The sequence below is a fragment of the Cryptomeria japonica genome, chromosome 3, assembly GCF_030272615.1.
Source record: "Cryptomeria japonica chromosome 3, Sugi_1.0, whole genome shotgun sequence".
Lineage (NCBI taxonomy): Eukaryota > Viridiplantae > Streptophyta > Pinopsida > Cupressales > Cupressaceae > Cryptomeria > Cryptomeria japonica.
This window is the reverse complement of record NC_081407.1, coordinates 387,190,231-387,213,334: the sequence shown is the minus strand read 5'-3', so window position 1 is coordinate 387,213,334 and position 23,104 is coordinate 387,190,231. Positions and strand designations below refer to the sequence as shown.

Here is a 23,104-nt window from a genome sequence, read left to right as displayed (position 1 = left end):
TGGATTCATTGGGGGTTTCATTTGTCTTGATCACAGGTCAAAGGGATTATCTGTTGGATGGGGACACCTTCTTGAACAGTTGGTGACACAGGGGACCCGATTTGCGTGGGGTCATGCATGCTAGCTCATTTATATTATGACTTGCACCGAGTAGTGTACCAGGGATCGCCCGGATTATCAACAGGGGTGACAGTTCTCCAGATATGGGCCTAGGAGCATCTACCTATCACACAACCATTGGCTGACAGAGATAGACCTGTAGGTGGGCCCTATGCTGACGGGTATCCAGGCACCATTGTCCAGCAAAAGCTGGGCAAATTGGAGTATTGGCGACGGACACTAGATGATATGAATACTGTGATATGGAGACCGTACTGAGATTACGAGATCTAGCCCAAGGCTGCAGTGGAGATGTCGTATGTATTCTCGATGTGATACCTGATCGGATCGACACAAACTTGAAGACCAAGGAAATTGTGAGATAATTGTAGACAAGAACTAAAGATTGTCCCTGTCAAAAAATTTAAGTTACACCAATTTCTTTAAGAGGATGGGCTACTGCATCAGGGATAACATGCCCTGAATCTCACAAATTAGATCGAGGGGGTTAGTTACATGGTTTGAGAAACTTAACTCCCACCAACTTGAAGTTTTCTAACAAACTCAATCGATATGCCCTCTTCTAGCATTTACTGTGTTACGTAAAATAGATATCAATCTTTATGCTTGGAAGTCTGACTGCAAATTTGAGTTGAAACAGTACAAACAATGCTTCTGCATAGTCAATCCTGCAAATTAACATTTAAAAATCTCCAATTTTCTTAAGGCTTTGGTTTGCCACCAAATGGAACCAAGTTACATCATGCAATCTAAGTTCAAAGCATTAAAGCATTAACAAGGTTCTAATATACATCTTGTGGTGCCTCTTATTGGGTTTATGTTTTAGTCATAATTAATCTATTTCAATATATGACTTAAACTAAATTGATTAGGAGACAAATCTATCTTAACATGAATCAAATCTGTGATATTCCATAATTCAATTAATTTATCAATTATTAATAAGTAAAATCATCATCTATCATACTAGATAATTAATTCTCTCATACTAGAAAATTAATTTTTTCATCCATAATTCTTAATGCAAGTGTCAACCTTTGCTACTACTTCAGTTCTAAAGAAAAAGGGGATATCTATGTTACCAAAACGCTTAGAGACCAAAACACAATAGACTCCCTCAAAGTTTACAGATCCGAGCCTTTACCCTATCTTGAGACCATGCCCTCAAAGTTTACGCGACGCTGATCCTTACCCTATCTTGAGACCATGCCCTCAAAGTTTACGTGACGTTGATCCTTACCCTATCTTGAGACCATGCCCTTAGACTGCCCCTCTTTGGAAACAACTTCATCCCCAACTTTCTTAAATACTGACAGTAGTAACAAGCTTTATATATAAACATATTCTTCTTACTATTATTAACTTTCTGATTTACATTCTAATATTGTTATTTGTCTAATCAAACATTATATCTATAAATGCTAAGTATGGCTGTCATACGTATTGCAGTCTATATTAATATTACTATTAAATTCTGCATAAGAACATTATCAAGCTTCATATATCAAGCATACATATTAAACACAACCCCATGCATATCACCAAGAACAAAGATGCTACTGTCTGTAACTTAATAATAGTTTTGATTTGATTCGATCCATGGTGATGTCACTGGATGCTTTTGATTTATTTCCTTTATATATCTCTCAATGTGAAGGAGTGGTCACACCTCTTCATCATGTATGCCCTTTGACAAGAGACACTCTTTCACAATCAGATCTGCACTTCTGATTCCCGATTATCCACTTCTCAAATGAGGTTCTCTTTCTCCTTTTTATACCTCATATTTGGGGGAGCCACAACTTATCATTTCATGTTTTTTGATCATTCATTAACTTACTCACATTTTAATTACAATTAATTATATTCTTTTATATTTTTAATTTAAATTTTATTTTTATTCTTTTATATTTGAATTTTATTATTACTATTTATTATTAAATTCTATTTCAAAGTGGAGACATTACACATCTTTTATTCTTCACTTGCCTAAAGAAGATGTTCAATTCATCACATAATCAATAACCTCACCAAATTGTATTAACATTTTAAATTTAATTCTTTGAGGGTGATACTTTGGATTGCATCATCTTTTTTTTCGAGGACGAAAATTTAGGTTATTAAACAGTCTCTTTTTGGCTTAGCTGCACGATCTGAGAGGTCGCACCTCCACCAAAATCTAGATGGGTCATGCGTGTCACAGTTTTTTATGAAGTTATGAATATTTTCCTGAGACATTTGCGATACAAAGAAATAAAGTAGTTGTGTTGCGATAATCAAGTAAGCTTGACCCAAAAGAGTCATCTTTCTAGGTTTTTGTGTCTAGTAAACAGGGAGAAATATTCTAATCCTAGCTATGGATTCTATTTGATCAAATCTGCACTCCTTTCCTCAAATGATTTTGGGGGTCAATCAAATTTTCATTAAGTTTGTTGCATAAACAAACAATGAAGCACTTCTGCCAGCTTGAATCTACTGCTTAAAACACTTAAAAAGCATAGCAGACCATCACTTTCCTTCTAAATTAAACTATGATTCTCCCATTCTAAATTGAACTTTGATTGCTTCCCTCTCAAAGAAAATTATATACTTAAAATGTAGTGTGTATTGATGTGTAGAATATATGAAAGTGAATGAATAATGGCATAGACTACTAAAGTGTGTCCCTGGAGTAGAATCAGTCCATCAATAAGAACTCCCAGAATTTTCAACTTGTCCATGATTAAGAAGAGACATTAGTGTTCCAAAAAATATTGGCAAGAAACAGTGACAACAGTAAAGGATTGCAGTCCAAAAAAGAACTTCATCACCCTTGATAAATACATCCAATTCTCACCCTACAAAAATATGACTCGCTTGTGAACTCCGAGCAATGCCCTTTGTTATTTAATATGGTGTACATGAGAATCCTATGCTGTACTTGCAATTATTATTTTTAGGTTTTCACTTTGGGCATCCCAACATATGCTTCCTAACAAAAGAAACTTAAATGTTCTTCCATTTTAGAACACACGTCAAACTTGTATGTAGAGGATTCTATTTGAAATTCCTAAACATGTCATACTTCACCTGATGCCATTTTGGGCACATTGATAATCAAAGAGACAAGTACTTTGTATTTTTTTGTGTGAATATAAATAAAAGTTTCTCCCCATTCAAGAGATAAGAGAAAATAAGATTGGAAGGAAAAGGGGGATGCTCAAAGATCCTTAAAATCCAGAGATGAGTAAGAAATGGATTCCACCCTGAAAATTTTGTTAAGCTGAATTTTGATGGTGTTTCTAGGGGTAATGTGGGTCGGGTGTGTGGAGGTTTTTCTCTTAGAAAGCCTAAAGGGAGCTTTGTATATGGATTTTCTCTCTTCTTGGGGATAAAATCCAATAACAAAGCTGAATGAGAAGCTCTAGTTGCAGGAATGGCGGTGGCAACTCAACTTCACAAGGAGATGAAAATATTGTTGTTGAAGGAGATTCTCTTATAGTGATCAATGCAAATTCTAAAAGAATCGAGCCTATGTTGGAAGTTAAGGCATTATGTGGAAAAAAGCATTGCAGATTGGAGCAAACTTGTGAAGGTTTATCATCAACATTGAAGGCATACTTTTTAACTCTGCTGCAGATGTTTTAGCAAAATTTAGTGTGGACTAAAGCACCCCTTACAGTGCTTTATAGCCGACTTCCTAACTCCTTGGAAGGTCTAGATTATCATATAAATTTTATGCCATGTTAAGCAGAACTTTAGTGCTCTCTAAGGAACACTCCCAGGCTGTAGGAGCTCTTTTATTTCATTCTTGTTTAGATTTGAGCGCACTAAATGTGGATTTAAGTCTTATGGGTGTGTGATTATGTATCCATAGTGTCCCTTTTATATTTAATGTCAGACTTTAATTAGGCATAAGGATGGATTGCTTGGAAATTGAGGTGGCATGAGTTTGTAACTTTGTACAGATGAGGTTGGTTGTACTTGGCATCTGTGAGGCCTTTATTTGTTGCCCTTGATGGAGTTCGGTTCAATTGTGATGTTGTGGAGTGTTTTGGTAGGGTGTTTGAGAGGTGTTGGTTGCATGTTTGTTTTTCTTTGGTATCTTGCACAAGTGATGGCATGTAGGTGTAGCAAGAACGCTAATCATGACCCCATGCATAAGAGGGTTGTATTGATAGGCACTTGGAATCAATTTAACTGTAATTCCAATGCTGTCCTGGGCTTTTGTTAGAGTTGTTCTTGGAGAGGAAGGTTTTGAAGCACGTCTCCCTAATCCAAAGCAATGTAGTATCAAGCCTTTGTATCTCACCTGGCTATTATCATTTCAAATTCTGTTCTACAAGTGTGGTTATTTCAGATGCTCCTCCCAGATAATATGAGGGCATGTCTCTACTCTTGTCACAGCTTGCCTATGGGTTTTTCTAGAGTGAAGAATGAGGACAACACCAGTGAGAACAGTTCTACAAGGATGGGACTGTTGGAAGAGAAAATTCTCTCCTTGGAGAAAGGGGTACATGTGCTTAGGTCATATTGTGCTGAAATGGGAAAGGTGTTGTGTGGCCTCTTGGTAGCACATAGCAAAGGGTGGTTGGTGGACACAAGTAATCGTACCCTACCTATGTTTTGTCTTTACTTGGTGCATAGAGCAAAATGACAAGAGGGAATCACTCATGGTGTGTGCATCAATGCCCTTGACTCCTTATCTCAGCCTAGTGTTCCTTTTAAGAAAAAATGGGATGGGGACAAGTTGTGGCCTTAGGACTTGGTCATTGGGGGATTTGCAAATGATCATTAGTGTGGCTGGCTGGTTTTTAGTACCATGTGAATGGTTTTTGGTGCAAAGGAGGTCAGTCATTGGCATCTCTATTACAAGATGAGCTTTTTGGGGAGCTAACCAGTTCCTGTTAGCAGATTACTGATGTCAAGTAGCAGCTTGGGTCATGGAGTTTTCGGCTCATGGATGATAGTTCTGCCCCTAGGGTGACAGGGCATTTTGCTTGGCTTTAGTCTCTTAGTTTCCGTATTTGTTTTGCTCTATTGGTTTCTCAACCATTTGTCATTGGAAGTTTAGTTATTTGATGTAATGTTTTCTCAGGCAGAGAGTCCTATAGACATTCCAAACCATATCATCAGAAGAAAACAGAAATGTTGTTTTAAAGTTCATGTAAGCTAAAACCACCAGCAACTTTTTTAAAAAATCAACTAAGCTTGGCTACTAAGCTACCTGTATTTTTAACAAAACATTAAGAGTAGTAATTCTTTTACGTTCATATCCTCTTACATCTGCAACCTCACAAGAATCTGTAAACATAGAAATATTACCATTACACCATTGTATATCCTTTTGATTGAACAAGAAAAATAGCGTTCAAGACAAATGGACCAAATTTCACATATAACTCATTTCCTTTTGGATCATTGTCACATTGCAGAAACATCAGTTTCTAAGAGGCCATGATGATCTTCTGGCTTTTCAATGTTGACGTCCTCAAACTGGCCATTCTCTGGAAACAGAATTAAACCACAGCAGACCAAACCATGTCAAGACTATGAAAACACTGGCAAGAAAAATGAACGTGTGTGAAATAAGGAAAACCAATATGCTTTCCAGGTTAACACATGATACATAAGTCAGCAGCCCTCCAAGTATGTATGCTATTCAAATCAAAAACATCATTAACTGAACAATTAATGAATTAAATTATGGTAGTAGATACATTACACAGATAAGTAAAACTAATTAATTGCTTAAATCATTGTTACATAAAAGAAGCATGTAACAGTATGTGATGAAAAAAACTCTCTACATTAATACTTATATGAACTTGAAGAAGGTCAGAAAACATATAAAGGGATAAAGATATGTGTTCACACACACGTGTGTGTTTACATACATGTGTGTATATAGAGACATCAAATATGTGGGAACAATTGACAAAATATTCACTAGGATCCATAAATGGTATATTCCTTAAAATGATGGAGATCTGACCCTTTTGATATTGAAATTGTCAACCCTTCTTTCTTAGGGGATTGTGCTTCTGTATTCATTAGTATCATCATAGGGTTAATAACAATTCGTAAAGAATAGAAGCTAATGCCCACTATCAGCATTGGGAAAAGTTTCAAGAGTGCAAATACATGAAAGACTAAAAAGGTAATTAGAGTTGATGCATAATGACCTATAATTTTCTTAAAAAGCCAAGATAAATTGGACTGATATGATTTATTTCTATACTAATGACCTTTACAGAATGGAGTAACAGAAGGAAAACAAAACAAGAGTGGAAATGGACAGGAGTATGATTCTTGCCAAGGTAGTTCAAGATATCATACTGAATTACAGTAGAACAAACACAGGCAAAGAGTTTTTTGTATTCAGTTTAAATTAAGGGAAAAATTGTGTAAATCGGTTGCAACACAGTATAAAACCATGAAGGTTGTTTAATACGATAATATATGTTTGCTATTTGTAGAAATGTTACCTTTGATGAGAGATCACATTCATATCAGATTGATCTATGACAATTGGAGTTGAAGAAAGAAGTGGTTAGAAGGCAAGAGAATGTTCCTAACATTAATAAAAAAATGGTGCATAACCAGAAATGAGATTAGCACCACGAGTCCGAAAAACAAAGGAGATGAAATTATAATTTTAGCTGTTTATGTCCATGACTATCATGTGTAGAAAAGTTAGCTTAATCAATGAGGTAAGATCAACTTCAAATGGCAATGTTGTTTGGAAATTCATCTAGCAAAAGTAAAATTTTGTCTTGATTTCCCAGACAAAATATGGTTAAAAGTTGTCAACATTCTATATTATGAAAGATATAAGTTTCATCTACAATGGAGGCAGAGTTGAAATTATCAGTCAGTAGATGAAATTTCATGCTGGGAGTTAGTTGGACGCTTAATTTATCTCAGCTAGCAAGCTAAATTTCAATTAGACAGCTGATTGCGGGTTCCAGATTTAGGGCTGAATAAAAAATTTGTAATTGAATTGCAGCTAAGTGGATTCCTAGATAATTAAAGGAAGCCCTGGACAAGGTATCAAATTTGTGACAGCTGGGGAATTTAGATTCGCAGAATATACATATTTAAAAAGGTAAAGTTTTGTCAACAAAAGAAAATAACAAATTATGCTTTCATAAATGTCCACTTTCATCAGTGAATAAAAAGCAATCGATGGTTGCTCTTTCTTTTTGTGCAAGTAAAATACAAACACACAGTTAAGTGCAATTAAATATGTGAACATCGTGAAGCAATATAGTTAAAGATAACTTTTGGGCAGTTGTAGTTGCTGCAATTGAAGGCCACACAATTTTTAGATGACAAGGGTATAATAAAATATAAACATATCAATGCATCTTTGTGATCATTAATACTTATACATTTGATACTCAATCCCATAAGATCTTTTCTATATCGAATTTCAGTTTCCATTCCGTGTAATCACTAACTGTTATGGAATTTTCTATATTTAGAAAGCTGCAAGTTCAATGTAAATGGAGAGAAACTAATTTACCATGGCATATGTTACGCTCATTGACTCAGTCAAGCATGAAAGATTCGGACAGCTATAGCCAAAGCACATTATGAGCTCCAATCTTCATCATATCAATTGCAAGAAGCAAGTTTACACAAAGGGATTAAAAAGATGAGAATGTAATGCATGGAGATCACATCTTGCACATTTAAAATTTCAAATTAGTCAATATCTTCTTCTATATAGTCAACTCTCATCCAGGTTTTTCGATTCAATTGGATACCCATACCCATGAGATCACCACATTAGATGTATGATAGTTTTGGCCTTAATAATTTTGTTTTGAATCCTAAAGAACAAACTTTAAAACCCAGCATTAATGATTGTATGTAATTTAATTCAAGACTGTTTCCTGAAATTTTGTTATTTACATTGCTCTATATTTATTATTGTTGGCATTGAAGTTGGCATTGATGTCAACATGTGTGTATGCAGTGCAAAGGGCTGATGAAGTTGCAGAAGAGTGCCATTGATGCCATTGATGTCAATCAGGCAGGTCAACTTGCAGGCTGCAGATTAAATAGAAGAGTTGCTGAGATCAGGTTGACTGATGTCATAAGCTGGAGAGATGTGCAGAGATCACTAAGATCAGGTTGATGGATCAGATTGTTGAAGAAGACAATGTTGTTGCGGACTCCCACAATGCCATATGATGTGTCTATAAAGTTCCTGTTGGATGTCCTGAAGCTGCTCAGGTGATTTGATCGATGATATCTGCTCTAGTGATTTGATCGGAATAATGTCGGGTCGTGTTGTAGTGATGCAGGCAGCAGTCACGCATAGCACGTCGTGTTATGCTGTAGAGGTTTCGACCGGAATCATTCGCCGAGGTCTCGACCAGATTCATCATCTTTAGGCACTCGTCGCCAACATTTCGACCAGTTCCATCATCTTCACACATCAATCATGTCAGCAACAGTCAACGTGGCAGCAGTTATTTGGCTCAAATGTATCCGTGAATTCCATGTTGTGTTCATGAGCAGGGAAGAGACCGTGCAGGATAGCTTATGTTCGAAGAACAAGGCGGTCACTCTTATCCCACGGTGTGGAAAAGGTCATGTGCTTGTCGCGCGGGATAACACTTGTGAGGTGCACATGATGTTTCTTCTTATCCCGCAGTATGTTGGATGAGTGTTAAATACCCTACGGGATAACACTTAAGTGGAGAGAACAATGTTATATCTTGTCCCGCGTTGTCCAAATGTGACTTGTTGAACAAAGTGGTCCCCATCTGTCCACGTGTTGGTAGCTCAGTGGTTTGCTTTTTTTTTGTTGTGTTCATGTGGGACCCATCATGTATGGGTAGGCATCTTGCTATCCCACAGTGAGTTGGAAGGTAGCCAAATGACCCTACGGGATAACGAAGTCGGAGGAAAATGGTCTATCCCGCGCCGAGAAGGATGAAAGAGAGGTTCTTGAGGGATAACAAAAGTAAAGGCGCCTCCTTTGTTAATGCATGATAGCCTCGGTAAGATAAATGATTGAATGAGAGATAAAATGAAGTCTCTCATTCAATCATCTATCCTATCGATAAACTATGATGAAGACTTCAAGCTATTGTTCCTTCATTTGATGATCATTCTTCAATTTGTATATATTCAACCATACTTGCAAAGTTCGATCAATGCTTAACTATCGATAATCATCAGTTGTAAATCTCATAGCACAGAATACCGATTGGTATCGGTTTACGTTAAACATATTAACTATGAACACCGATTGTTATCGGGCTTAACCAATGCACTCCGATTAATATCGATTAGTATATTAACTGTGAACACCAATTGTTATCGGGCTTAACTAATACATACCGATTAGTATTGGTTGTCTTGCATATGATAGATACCCCGATTAAGTATCGGGTGGTTTGTTAATTGATATACACTGATTGGTAAATACTACGATAATTCAAAAGGTGCGATCAAGTAATATCTTGATCGGTCATGTCTAATAGACATGACTGGTCAAGGTATTGCTTGATCCTCCTTGCATACATATATATATCAATCGGCATTTGTGAGAAGGATATTGAAATCGATAAATGCTCCTCTCATCTGTAACATACAAGACTATAATCAGTTTATCATATTAAAGATATAACACATATTTGAAAGAAAAGATAACCTTGAATATAACTTGCATCTTGAATTGAGAATTGAATATCATTTACATCCTTAGCCTGTGTGGTGAAACTTGGAGAGAAATGGTCTCGTGGGATAAGAAATCAAAGGATGATTACCTGAAGGCGCTTATCCTGCACGAGACAAGGATGAAGTTAGTGGGCCCGTGGGATAAGAAAACAAAAGGAAGTGAAGGGCCCGCTTATCCCGCGTGACCAAGATGGGACGTGAAGAAGCCCGTGGGATAAGGAAAAGCGAAGTAGACATTGAAGGGTATGCTTATCCCACGTGACCAGGCAGCGATGAGAAGAGACTCGCGGGATAAGGAAAAGCAAAGACAAAGCTTATCCCGCGTAGGTTAAGATGTGGTGCGGGGTAACAAAGAAAGAGGAAGGCTTCTTGAAGATTATCCCGCGAGGCGTATAACACAAAGGTTAGGCACAATGTGAAGTTCAAAGGATTTGAGCAGCCTGATAGTCCATCTGGGCGTTGGCCAATTTTGACCCGACGACGTGGCATGTACGGAGCAAATCAGAGGACACTTGTCGGAAAGATGAAAGGATATTTTGCCGATAGAATTGAAGGTTGTGATCGACTTTGCAGCCATGTCTGCAAGCCGATAGACTCAGAGGTCCACGTGAACGATTGACCAGGTCTGACCAAGTGACTTGGACGCTGATGAAGATGTTTGCATGTCAATAGACCAAATGATCTACAGGGTGACCAACCGACCTCGACCTAAACAAAGGAAACGGTGACATATGGCTCCTTGGTGGACAAAACAAATCAAATATGCAGAAGTCGGTGACGATGGAGATTGTTGTCGATTCTTTCAAGGTAGGTCGACAGAGGATGGTGATTTCATTAATGGTGATCCAGTAGCAGACAGGTGCGTGGATCAAGATGATCCACATGTAGGAAATCAGATATGTTGGACGGATCAATCTTGCTAAAAGTAGCAAACCAGGTACAGCGAACAGTGTGTGAACAGAGGAGACGTGTTCAGTGCAGGTAATCCAATCTGATACAGTGGAGATCATCGACAACTCAATACAGAGTCATTCAATGCAGGTGTTCAATCCAAGAAGGGAGATCAAATCTGATTCATGCCAGATCTCTAAGGACAAGAATGAATTAATTTTTAAATTCCATTTGGAGGGAAATCTTGCAAATACAGAGCTAACCGAATGGAGAGGCATTTGATGAGATTTGACAACGGTAGTTGAGGCAGATGAGATGGGAGAGCTATGTGGACAAATTGCAGAGTAGAACACAGGGATGATGTGGCGCGTCGAACCGCCACAATGACAATTATGATCAAGTCCTCTTGGTTGAATCTAGCAGATCAACGACTCAGATTCAAAGTTGATCATGAACATAGGTTATCTATTTGTGTGTCTGGGAACTTGGATTGCCAACTAGACCGACTGAATGAACAATCTGCATGGTGCATAGGAAGTTGTTCAGACCATGTGGCATGACAACAAGGAAGAACAACGGTTGTCCTGCATATGATGAGTTATGATCCAACCGACCTCCTGGAGGTGAATGTTGAATACATAAACATAGACTTATCAGAAAAGAATATGATGATGGGAGTTGGATGAGTGTGTGTTGTTGTGGAGAAGAAAAGAAGCCCAGGAGAGAACAAAGAGTGGTGTGTAGTGGTAGCTGAGGTAAACCTAAGGAAAACAACAGAGACCAAGTGAGAGAGCAACAGAAACCAGAGTGTGTAGAGCCAAGGCAGAAAGGCATAGGAGGAGGAGTGATCCAAGCAGAAGACAGAGAGCAAAGAGCAGAGATCAAGAGCAAAGATAGATAGAGAGCAAAGACCAAAGAAGAAGAGATCAGAAAGAGAGCAGATTAGTAAGTTGTTGCAAAACCTCATTTGCAACAAGGCATATAATTTGTATTTGAAATCTATACTCATTGTAATCTCTGAGTGGGTGCTCAGAGCTGGGGGTTGGTGCTCTTTAGGTTGGTGCCCTAAAACCAAGGGTTGGTGCTCCTTTGAGTAAGTGCTCATAAACTGTAGGGGTTGGTGCTCCTTTGGGTTGGTGCCCATAAACTTCAGGCGTCAGTGCTCCTTGGGTTGGTGCCCTAAATATTGTATTCAGTGATTTACCTGTGAGGCTAGATTGGAGCAGTAGACTTCAGCAACATTTCTCACCGAGGTTTTTCCCCATCGTGGGTTTTCCTCGTATATTCTTGTGTTATGGGTATGCCTCTGGTGTATGTGTTGATCTGTTTAATAGCTCTGCTCATAGTCTTGTGATTAAAGTCATTAATTCTTAGATCTTTTAGGAGCTTAAAGTTTGTATTGATTACCACTAATTCACCCCCCTCTCAATCGTCCATTGTGTTCCTTCAATTATTATTATGTTTAATAGAAAACATCTTAATTTGCATTGGTTCAAAGGGAAGATTGACTGAATGTCGAGTCATCCACTAGGATTCAATCTTGTGAACTCCCACCAGCCTAGTGGTGCATTATCCAGTTAGAATTAGGGGAAATTCCAGGGAAAGTTTAGCATTGTAGATGCTTTGATGGCTACTAATCCAAATGTGGATCCTTCAAACACTTAACCTCTGGGGCTTTTGATCCTTATCAAAGAGTGGAATTGAAAAAAAAAACACGATAGTTTTTCCAATCAAATGAAGATCAATCATACAGATCTCCAAAAACAAAAAAAGAGATGTTTAATTGAGAAATTCTAAAGTTTTCTTCTAGACGTCATTACACTTTCGAAACCCCTATGTTGAGAACTTTTAATTCCTTGTATCATGCAATTGACTTACATGTATGTGCCATTCGAGACTGAAAGATATAGAAAAGCTAATGGAACTTATTGTGTAGCCCCTATTAACATACAGTAGTGTAATAGGTTTAGAATGCAATTGAGCCCCCATAGTCACACATCCACCACTTAATAGTGATATTGATTACAAGCTCAATAATCTTGATACCTTGGGCCATAATTGAGATGTATCAGTAATGAGGCTTAGCTTTGGTGAGTATTTTTATCATATATGACTGAATACATCACCTAATATAGATTTTATATAGGTTAATTTTAATCACCACTAATATTTGATTTTAAAATGTTAATTTCTTGTTTTTATATTAGAAAAAGGTATTTGATATTTCCCCATCTATAATTCATGAAGATTCTATTTGGAAATTTTGCCATTTTTACATTCCAGACAACATAGTGTGCATGTAAGACCATAAGAGAGGACGAAATCAGAAACCTGACATCACCTTCCTATTGGATATCCTTGTTAAGTTTTAAGCAATCAAATTATAACAGACTACAAATAAACAATGAAAACACAAGACAAGGACACACCAATACCCTGGGAAAACCTCCCTTTTTGGAGGTGAAAAACTCAGCCTCAAAATTCAATATGTATTATCTCAAATGTAGGCAATTACAAGGCAATGAACTTATCTCAAATTGATGTCCAATCAGCGAGTTAGCAGATCACAATCTTTCTTTACACAACAATGAAGATTGCAGCCCTTATCAACAGCAAATGGCTAAGGAAGACTTGATCAGATTCGCACAAGAAGAGTCTTCATCAAATTCGCATGATGATCTTGACAACTTCACCACACAATCAGCCTTAATAACTTCACACAATAGACTTGGACAAGTTCGCATAGGTGAAGGAGAGATCGTTATTTGGAGAGAAGATTACATTCACATAAGATGATGAATAATGACTTCATTTGATGTTTGTTTTATATCCATCCTTTGGTGCCAATCACCCAAGTCAGCTTGCATATTAGTTTATTTATTTACATTGCCATTTAAGTTACATCATTTGCCTTCACGTTACATGTGTTTGGGCCCAACCCTAAGTTACATCATTTGCCTTCACGTTACATGTGTTTGGGTCCAACCCTAAATGGTTCGGATTACATGAGAGATAATACATAGGAATTTTAATTGCCATTGACAGCATTAAAATTCAATAGTCAGGTATCTGAGCTAGCTACAATTTTCAACACTCCCTCTTAGCTAGGGAGGATAGTTGCCACTTGTCATGATCCATTCATGACCTTCATCTTGCATCACCTGCAAGGATGAATGTATAAGCTCCATAGAGTATACCTGCAATAAAACACATAAATATCATGAACTCATTTCATGATGTCCATCTTGCATTGCCCGCAGAGAATGGATCCACCTTGCATTGCCCACAGAGGGTGGAAGAGGTCTTACACCTCAATCTTCTCCCAGAGAAGGATACAATGTCACCTTGCATTGCCCACAGAGGGTGGAAGATGCAAACTAAATTGCATCACTAAGATTGAGACTCCCTCTCAATCAATATTGTGTTCTCCACAATTCCAAGCTTCTCTCTGAAGTACTCAAACTTCACTCGAGCTAGAGGCTTGGTGAGAACATCTGAAACCTGTTCATCAATGCTAATATATTTCAGCTGGATGGCATCTCTTTGTGCCATATCACTAACATAGTGATAGTAAGTTTCCACGTGTTTTGACCTGTCATGAAACACAGGATCATTAGACATTTTAATACAACTCTAATTATCACAATAAATAACAGTGGATTCCCAAGGTTGTCCAAACAACCAAGCAAAAAGTTTGTGAAGCCAAACTGCTTCTCTAGTTGCCACACTTGAAGCAATGTATTCAACTTCTGTAGTACTCAATGCAACTGAGGACTGTTTCCTATTGGCCCAAGAGATCATAGCGGAACCCAAGCTAATACAAATTCCTAAAGCATTTTTCTTGTCAATAACACTTCCAGCCCAATCAGAATCAGAGTAGCCTTCCAAATTGATCACTGTGTTGATTGGATACTTCAGCCCATAGCCAACTGTTCCACGCAAGTATCTCAAGATATGCTTAGCTGCGACTACCACCAAGTGAACATGCTTTGGTTGGTTCATGAATTGGCTAAGTGCACTCACTGCATAGCAAATATTTGGTCTAGTGGTGACTAGATACATCAAGGATCCAATCAACTGCCTGTACTCTGAAGGATCTACAAAATCAAAATTAGCTACAGAAATACTCAACTTCTTCAAGATAGTTTCCATAGGAGTAGACATAAGTTTACAATCCATCATACCAAATCTTTTCAATATATCAATAGTATATTTTCCTTGACTTAGAATAATTTCATTAGATCTTTGCCACACTTCTAACCCTAGAAAGTAATGCATTAGACCTAGATCCTTCATTTCAAATTCAGTAGCTAATTCTTTCTTACACCTAATGATGAGACTATCTTCACCAGTTAGGAATAAATCATTCACATATAAAACCAGAATTAGCATTTCACCATTAAATACTTTAAAGTAAATGTTAGGATCAGCATCATTCTTAGAAAACCCTAAACTAACCAAGTACTTATCAATTCTTTCATACCAAGCTCGAGGAGCTTGCTTGAGGCCGTAGAGAGCTTTCTTCAGTCTGCATACATGAGTTTCTCTATTATGAATCTCATAACCTTCAGGTTGTTCAATATAGACTTCTTCCTCAATAACACTATTAAGGAAAGCAGTCTTTACATCCATCTGATGTAACTTCCAACCTTTGGCTGCTGCAATAGCTATAATAGTTCTAATGGAAGTATATCTAGCAATAGGAGCAAATGTTTCTTCATAATCTATGCTTTCCTTTTGAGAAAAACCACGAGCTACAAATCTAGCTTTATATTTCTCTATACTACCATTAGCAGCATGTTTAATTTTAAACAACCATTTGGAAGAAACAACAGACTTACCTTTAGCTCTAGGCACAATGTCTCAGACGTCATTCTTGATGATGGATTGATACTCTTCGTCCATAGCTAATTTTCATGCTTGCTGGTTCATAGCTTCTTCTATGCTAGATGGTTCAGTCTCAATGATGTTGCACATCATTGCAACATAGTTGGAGAACTTCTGAGGTCTCTTACTTTCTCTGAAAGTGTCACTAGGAGCTGCAAACTTTTTTGCATCTTGAATTGTGCTCCTAACCCAAAGAGGCCTTTTCTTGCTAACTGAAATATCTCTAGGTCCATCAATTGGATCCAGAGGCTCAGAAGAATCATCATGCTCAATAGGTTCAGGAGGCTCAATAGACTCCCTTTGAATCTCAGGGTTAGTACCAATATCCATATTTTGATTATCATTAACTTCTTTATCATTATCAATAAGAGAACCTTTAAATTTCTTTAAGGCAATATTTTCTTCAAAGGTGACATCCCTACTTACCTCAATATACCTTTGACCGGGAATGTAGATGCGAAATGCCTTGGAAGATTCACTTATATCCAACAAGGATACCCTTCTTCTCAGAAGGCTCTAACTTAGTCCTATTTTCCTTTGGCACATGAACATAGACTGGACTTCCAAAGATCCTTAGGTGGCTGATATCTGGTTTGACTCCAGTGAAAGCTTCCTCGGGAGTTATGTTCTTTTGGACATGGTGAGGGCATCTATTTTGAATGTATACTGCAGTCTTGGATGTTTCAGCCCATAAGAAGGTCTACAGGTCCTGATCGTGAATCATAGCTTTGGCTGCTTCAACAATGGCTCTATTCTTTCGTTCAGCTACACCATTTTGTTGAGGATTGTAGGGGACGCAGAACTCCCTCTTAATTCCTGTCTCTACACAAAAGTCATTGAAGCCACTTGAGATGTATTCACCTCCATTGTCAGATATAAACACTTTAATAACCTTTATCTTCTAGGGCAGAAATAGAAATTAAATTCTAGGGCATGTGATAACCTTTATCTTCTAATAACCTTTAGCCATTTGATAACCTTTATCTTCTAGGGCAGAAATAGAAATTAAATTCCTCTTAATTCCAGGAACAAATAAAATATCACTAAGGTGCAAGGACATGTCAGATTCCAAATTTAAAGAAGTGTTACCAAAACCTCTTACCGAATATTGGGCATCATCACCAATTACTACATGAAGGTTGGACTCTTTCTCCAAGTCTGAGAGATGCTCTCGATATCACGTGATGTGTCTAGATGCACCATTGTCTATCAACCAAGTGTTGCTATCAGTTGGCACATTGCTAGACAAGGCAAAAATGAAGAGGTAGCCTTCATTCTCCTCTGAATTTGCAACTTCATTCAAGTTGGCCTCTCCTTGCATGGGTGAATTCTGACATTCTTTAGCATAGTGTCCAAACTTGTCGCATCTAAAGCAACGGACGCGTGAAAGATCCCTTGGCTTCTTCCTTGAATCGTAAGCAGGAGGTCTGAAGTCTCTATCTCTTTTGAAGTTGTTCTTCTTCCAATGGCCTCCCTTTCTTTTGACATGTTGAGATGCAAACACATGTTGATCTCCTCCATGAGAGCCTTTATGCATTCCTCTGGCAACAAGGCATGACTCCTCTTGAATGCAATCTGACCGGAGGCGATCAAAGGAAGGAAATTCAGCTCTTCCACTTATGCTTTGAATGAATGGATCCCAAGAGTCAGGAAGACCATTCAAAGCAATCATGACAATATCTTTGTCCACAACTTCGCTTCCAATGGCGCTGAGTTGGTCCTTCAACTCTAAAATCTTCATGAAGAAGGACATGACTGAATCTCCTTTGCTCATTTTGACTTGAAGAAGTTGTTGCCTCAATGTAAGTGCCCGGCTGATGTTGTTGATCTCATACATACCTTCTAGATGTTTAAGCATCTCTCGAGCTGTCTTCAATTTGGAGATAACTGGAACAAGATGATCTTTCACGGAATCAATAAGGAACTTCTTTGCCTTGAGAGCATTCTTCTTGAATTGCTTTAGCTCATCCGGATCCGAAGGTTCAGTCAAATCCTTGTCTTCCACAAACTGTAACAGCTCTAATTCTTCAAGAGCAAGGAGGACACGGACCTTCCATGATGTTAAATTGAGGGCACCTTCAAGTCTGTCCTCTACTTTCAGACTTGTAACCATCTTGCAAAACTAAAACAGCAAACTGAAAGTGAAGGACAACTAATAATCTGATTATTTAGAATGAACCTAATGCCCTGATACCATGTAAAGTTTTAAGCAATCAGATTATCACAGACTGTAACCATGTTAATTTTAAGCAATCAGATTATAACAGACTGTAAATAAACAATGAAAACACAAGACAAGGACACACCAATACCCTGGGAAAACCTCCCTTTTTGGAGGTGAAAAACCCAGCCTCAAAATTCAATATGTATTATCTCAAATGTAGGCAATTACAAGGCAATGAACTTATCTCAAATTGTTGTCCAATCAGCAAGTTAGCAGATCACAATCTTTCTTTACACAACAATGAAGATTGCAGCCCTTATCAACAACAGATGGCTAAGGAAGACTTGATCAGATTTGCACAAGAAGAGTCTTCATCAAATTCGCATGATGATCTTGACAACTTCGCCACACAATCAGCCTTAATAACTTCGCACAATAGACTTGCACAAGTTCGCATAGGTGAAGGAGAGATCGCTGTTTGGAGAGCAGATTACATTCGTATAAGATGATGAATAATGACTTCATTTGATGTTTGTTTTATAACCATCCTTTGGCGCCAATCGCCCAAGTCGGCTTGCATATTAGTTTATTTATTTACATTGCCATTTATGTTACATCATTTGCCTTCACGTTACATGTATTAGGGCCCAGCCCTAAGTTACATCATTTGCCTTCACGTTACATGTGTTTCGGTCCAGCCCTAAATGGTTCGGATTGCATGAGAAATAATACATAGGAATTTTAATTGTCGTTGACAACATTAAAATTCAATAGTCAGGTATCCGAGCTAGCTACAATTTTCAACATGTTGCAATAAAATTTGTAGATCTAAATTTAATGATCAATAAAGAAGACTTTTTAGAAGCATTTGCTCATCTCTGAGAGGCCAACCACAGTTGCAATTATCAAATGTAATACACTAGTTTCTCTCAACTTCGGTATGATCATACACAATTTAAAAGCAACAAGCAGGCTTTGGTGCATGTCTAAATAACTAAAGAAACTAGCCAAAGCAAAAACATTTTCAGCTTAAAAAACATAACTTATACAAGTAAACAACTACATATATTCTTTCAGTAAAGAGAAGACGAGGACATGAAGAAAACCTTGTCTAAAAGTCAATGCAACAACAGCATCATTCTCGACCTGCAAATAAAAGGCCGGATTAATATAATTAGGATTATGGTGGCCACATTAACCTTCTAGGATCAAGAATAGAAAAGTCAAAAATGCATGATGTAAGCCTAGTTAATCAGATATAAATATAATGCCAAAGTGCAAAAACTAGAGAAAAGAATGTTAGTTACATGTAGTTCATACAAGGCTGGAAGAAAATCCTCAGTTTTTTTATTAAAGAATTCTCACAAAACCACAGATTAATTATTTAATTTATTTTGCACGCCAAAAGATGTTCGACAGACCAAAAGAGATTACCTTTTGTGCAGCCAGGGTCTTTGCATCCTCCAGAACCTGCTCTGAAGGAAGAAGAATTAGGCATTGATCCCTTGTGGGTTGGTCAGTAAGTGACTGCAATTTCTGCTTGATATCCAAAATTGTTTCTGATGGATCACAGTGTATAAAATACGTTGTCTTCTTGCGCTTCACACGAATGAACATCGCCTGTTCAGAGGTCCAGACAAAGTAAGCAACATAATAGTTGCAATGCATGATTCCAACCAGATCACAAATAGTCATACCATTTAATTATTCAAAATTACTTAGATTTGGCTAGGACAACTATTTCTTTGACATTTTTGCCATACTGTATTGTGTAAGAGGCTTGTACATTGGAACCTTGAGCATGAAAAAGGTGTTATGAAACAGATATAAATAAACTTCTACTGTATTGCTAAAGTTGCTTTTATATTGAGACCTGGAGAATGAAAACAGTTTTACGAAACAGAATACAAAAATCTTGATCAGTTCTTACTACTGAAAAATAGACAAGCATTTCACCATACAGTATACTGTTGCAGACTAAGGTTTAAATTTGTCATATGATTTACTCAATTGCCATTGTTTACCTGTATGCCTTCTTATAGAAATAACAAGATTCAATTTGATATACGAAAAGAATAATTCATGTGACAATCACCTAGACTAATATACAGTTTCATTTTTCAATTGAGTTATAAAGTAACAAAAACATTATTCCCACAAAAATGTCACTTTCCATCGGAAAAGGTGAAATCCAACCAAACTTATTAAGAAAGGAACTTCAGAAACAACCATTTCTAATCCCTTCCAGATAACTCTGAACAGAGCAATTTACTTGGTGTACTCCCTCAACTGCTGTCAAACCTGTCCCAGATAAATTCAGATGACAGAGTTAGATATTTTTCTGAATGAAATTAGCTATATCTTGCAGTGCTCAGCACAGACACAACAAAAAGATTATTTATATTGAGTATCAGCAATAGATATCTTAATGAGTTTATATTTTTGTTTTAAGTCATGTCTCACCCATCAATACATCAATGGAAGTCTCCAAACTCAATATACAAAACATGTTTCTCGCTTATTAGTATATTAAGTATTAACACATGCAGCATACAAGTACAGAGGTTAAGGATTGAGGAAGTCCTCACAGGCGGATGGCAGGCTAATCTTATGCAGATCGTAAAGGACGAATACGACACCCATATTCGCAAAACCAAAACGGGGGTTGGCTAGAGAGCTAAAACCCGAGCCTCTCCAAAGCTTTCTTGAGATTATAACTCATATAGACAAATTCAGCATACAGAACTTTGAGCGAATAATGATGCCTAATAGATAGTGCTTTGGAGTATGCCCGAGTACGTTGTCTGCGGGACTGCAAATATCCAACAGATCTATTTGCTGGTCAAAGAAAAAGGCCGAACCTTGGAGCCAGGAATAGAAATTTGGACCCGTTTCGAAGGATTCTTAGTTTTGAAGATATATGGCTCTCGGACTATGCAGCGGTTCATGTGGTTAAGATTGGAGAAAATATGGCTGTCACTCTCCAATACATTGGTGTATAGTCCCTCTCTGTCTCATAGTGGTCTGTATAAATAGGAAATCAGTTTGGTCTGTATAGATAGGAGTTCAGGTTTAGATCAGATATATCTGATATGACTATATGTATGGGAGTTATCCCCCTTGGGTAACACTTATCTAAACAAACAACCCTTTAAAAAAATTAAAAAAAAGGTTAAGGAACTAAAACTTCTTATAAGAAAGCATGCTTGTTTAAGTAGAAATTAGAACTTGTGATAAGAACTTATTATATAGCAAGTAATTTAACTTTGATTATTTGTAACTCATATCCATATGCAAATGGACAGATAGAAAATCCTGAAAAGTAGGTGGGTAGCTCAAACAGCAGGAAAGGCGAGGCACAAAAAAAGTTAAAAGCAGGTGACCACTGACCAACTAGAAATAATAAATACTTTAATTATTTTAGCTAAATATAAAGGCTTCTCTCATGAAAACACATTTAGAAAGAGTCACGTATATAATAAATACTTTAATTATTTTAGCTAAATATAAAGGCCTCTCTCATGAAAACACATTTAGAAAGAGTCACATATATATACAAGCTTATCTCATGTAAATATGGTCAGAAATAGAATCAGGCATCATCCTCCCTCTAGCCTTTGATAGTATAACCAGCATATCTCTGCACATACTGCTTGACCTTTGTGTCTTGGTAAATCTGTCCTCACTATAGAATGTTGTTTTCCTATGGTTAAGTGTGATATTTTCCACAGATTGTGGTTTTGCCACTCACAACAATTGAGACCTAGCAACTTCAATATTATTTCAGTGGCTGCAAACTGGAAACATTTTTACATACCCTACTGATATTTGCTACTCTGCCTCAAAAGCCTGTGTACACAACCAGTGTTTTTCCAAAAAAGTTATACAGTGGGACATTGTTTTGGGGATGGAAAAAAGTTCTTATTTTACAGACAGCTAACGCTGGCAGAGGGTCAGCAAATAAGATTATGTATGAAAATTAATATTTGAATATATAACCACCATTAATGGCGAAACCTGTAATAAGAAGAATAAGAAAATTAATATATGGGAGCCCGCTAGGTAAGGCCATTTGAAATGAATTTTGACTTTGCATCAGAAGGTAAACAGGGTTTGGCTAGTGCAGAGGTGAACTTGCACAACAGAGGAGTGCTTTTGTAAGAGGATCTTTGTTCCTAGCCACCAAATCTAAAAATGAAGCAAAAGCATTGATGATTCTTCAAGGGGCTAAAGTAACTAAATCTGTGGGTCATAATCATCCCATAGCGCAAGGCAACTCTCAAGTTACTATATATTGGTGCAATAGTACAGGCATTAAGGACTAGCAATTGCAGAGCATATTAGAAGAATTGAAATTGATCAGTAACAGTTTTGGTTCTTTGATCTTCAGGCATTTTTTCAAAGAAAGTAATGTCATTGTCGGCCACCTTGTGAAAGCTAGAGTTGTTCAATCACTTTTTTCATCTAAGTTAAGTGAGGATCCCAGTGAATGGGATATTTGATTCTTCCCAATGGCCAAAACACTTCATTGCATTCCGCAACCTACCCCTAACTTTTGCTCACTGGAAAATGATGAATCATAATTGTTGAAGGCTTGGGAAATCTTTCAAGGCCATTTATTTCTGCATGTTGAATTGTCCAGCAGGCTGCATTTATCTTTGAAGCTACCAGCAGGACCATTATTCTTCTTTTGTTTGAGAAAAACTGTTATATTTTTGTGACAGGAGTCTTTTTTTCTTCAAGTCTTTGTGAAAGCTTTTGGGTTTCCGTCCTTAGCAATTTGTGTGTAGGAGATTGTGATGGTTGAGTGCAGGTAGTTCTACCAGGATGAAAGTAGACATGGTGGGTTGTGATACACTATATAAGGGCACAATTTCATATTTGAGACTTAAATGCACATTTCAAATCAATGGTGTAGAGCTAGGGAACACTGGAGTGCTCCATATTAGAGCTTCTATTGCAGAGTATTTTGCATCCAAGCTGGAAGCAGTGTTGCAGGCTCATCAATAAGAGAATGTATCCTTCACATGATAATGCCAAATATTCAGGTCTTCTGCATTGATGGCAGTTCAGAAAAGGAGGAGAATCAAATCAATGAAGTGGGTGATTTGAACAATACGGAGCTTTTTGGTGGTGCATCCCAGCATCCTCAGGACTCAAAATAAGCCCAATTCAAGGATGCTATTGTTTACTGTAAAGATCTGGTGTAATATGTAGACAATCTACAAGTTATATTGAGGGCTGGTAACCTGACCATGTCTAGTCTCTTCACTGTCCCAGCTCTGTCTAATAGTGGGTCAAGAGGGCAGTTAGGAAAGCCTTTGAGGAGATAGGTATTTTGATCACTGAGGAGGATGGGGCTAA

At 37.4% G+C, this 23,104-nt stretch overlaps 1 protein-coding gene across 4 annotated transcripts in view; it reads right to left on the bottom strand.

Annotated features, from left to right (window-relative positions):
- Positions 1-5,300: 5,300 nt before the first annotated feature.
- The window catches only part of LOC131052990 (uncharacterized), a 38,847-nt gene continuing 21,043 nt past the window's right edge, over positions 5,301-23,104 (bottom strand). For 2 of the 4 annotated variants that reach the window (XM_057987610.2, XM_059218353.1), the window contains 4 exons: positions 19,970-20,041; positions 19,175-19,360; positions 18,847-18,886; positions 5,301-5,606 (listed from right to left, as the gene is read on the bottom strand). In XM_057987610.2, the coding sequence (XP_057843593.1) occupies positions 5,524-5,606; positions 18,847-18,886; positions 19,175-19,360; positions 19,970-19,972 (312 nt within the window). In that variant the 5' untranslated portion in view covers positions 19,973-20,041 and the 3' untranslated portion in view covers positions 5,301-5,523. The remainder of the gene's footprint in view (positions 5,607-18,846; positions 18,887-19,174; positions 19,361-19,969; positions 20,042-23,104) is intronic. The other 2 variants (XM_057987612.1, XM_057987611.2) reach the window with 1 other exon arrangement.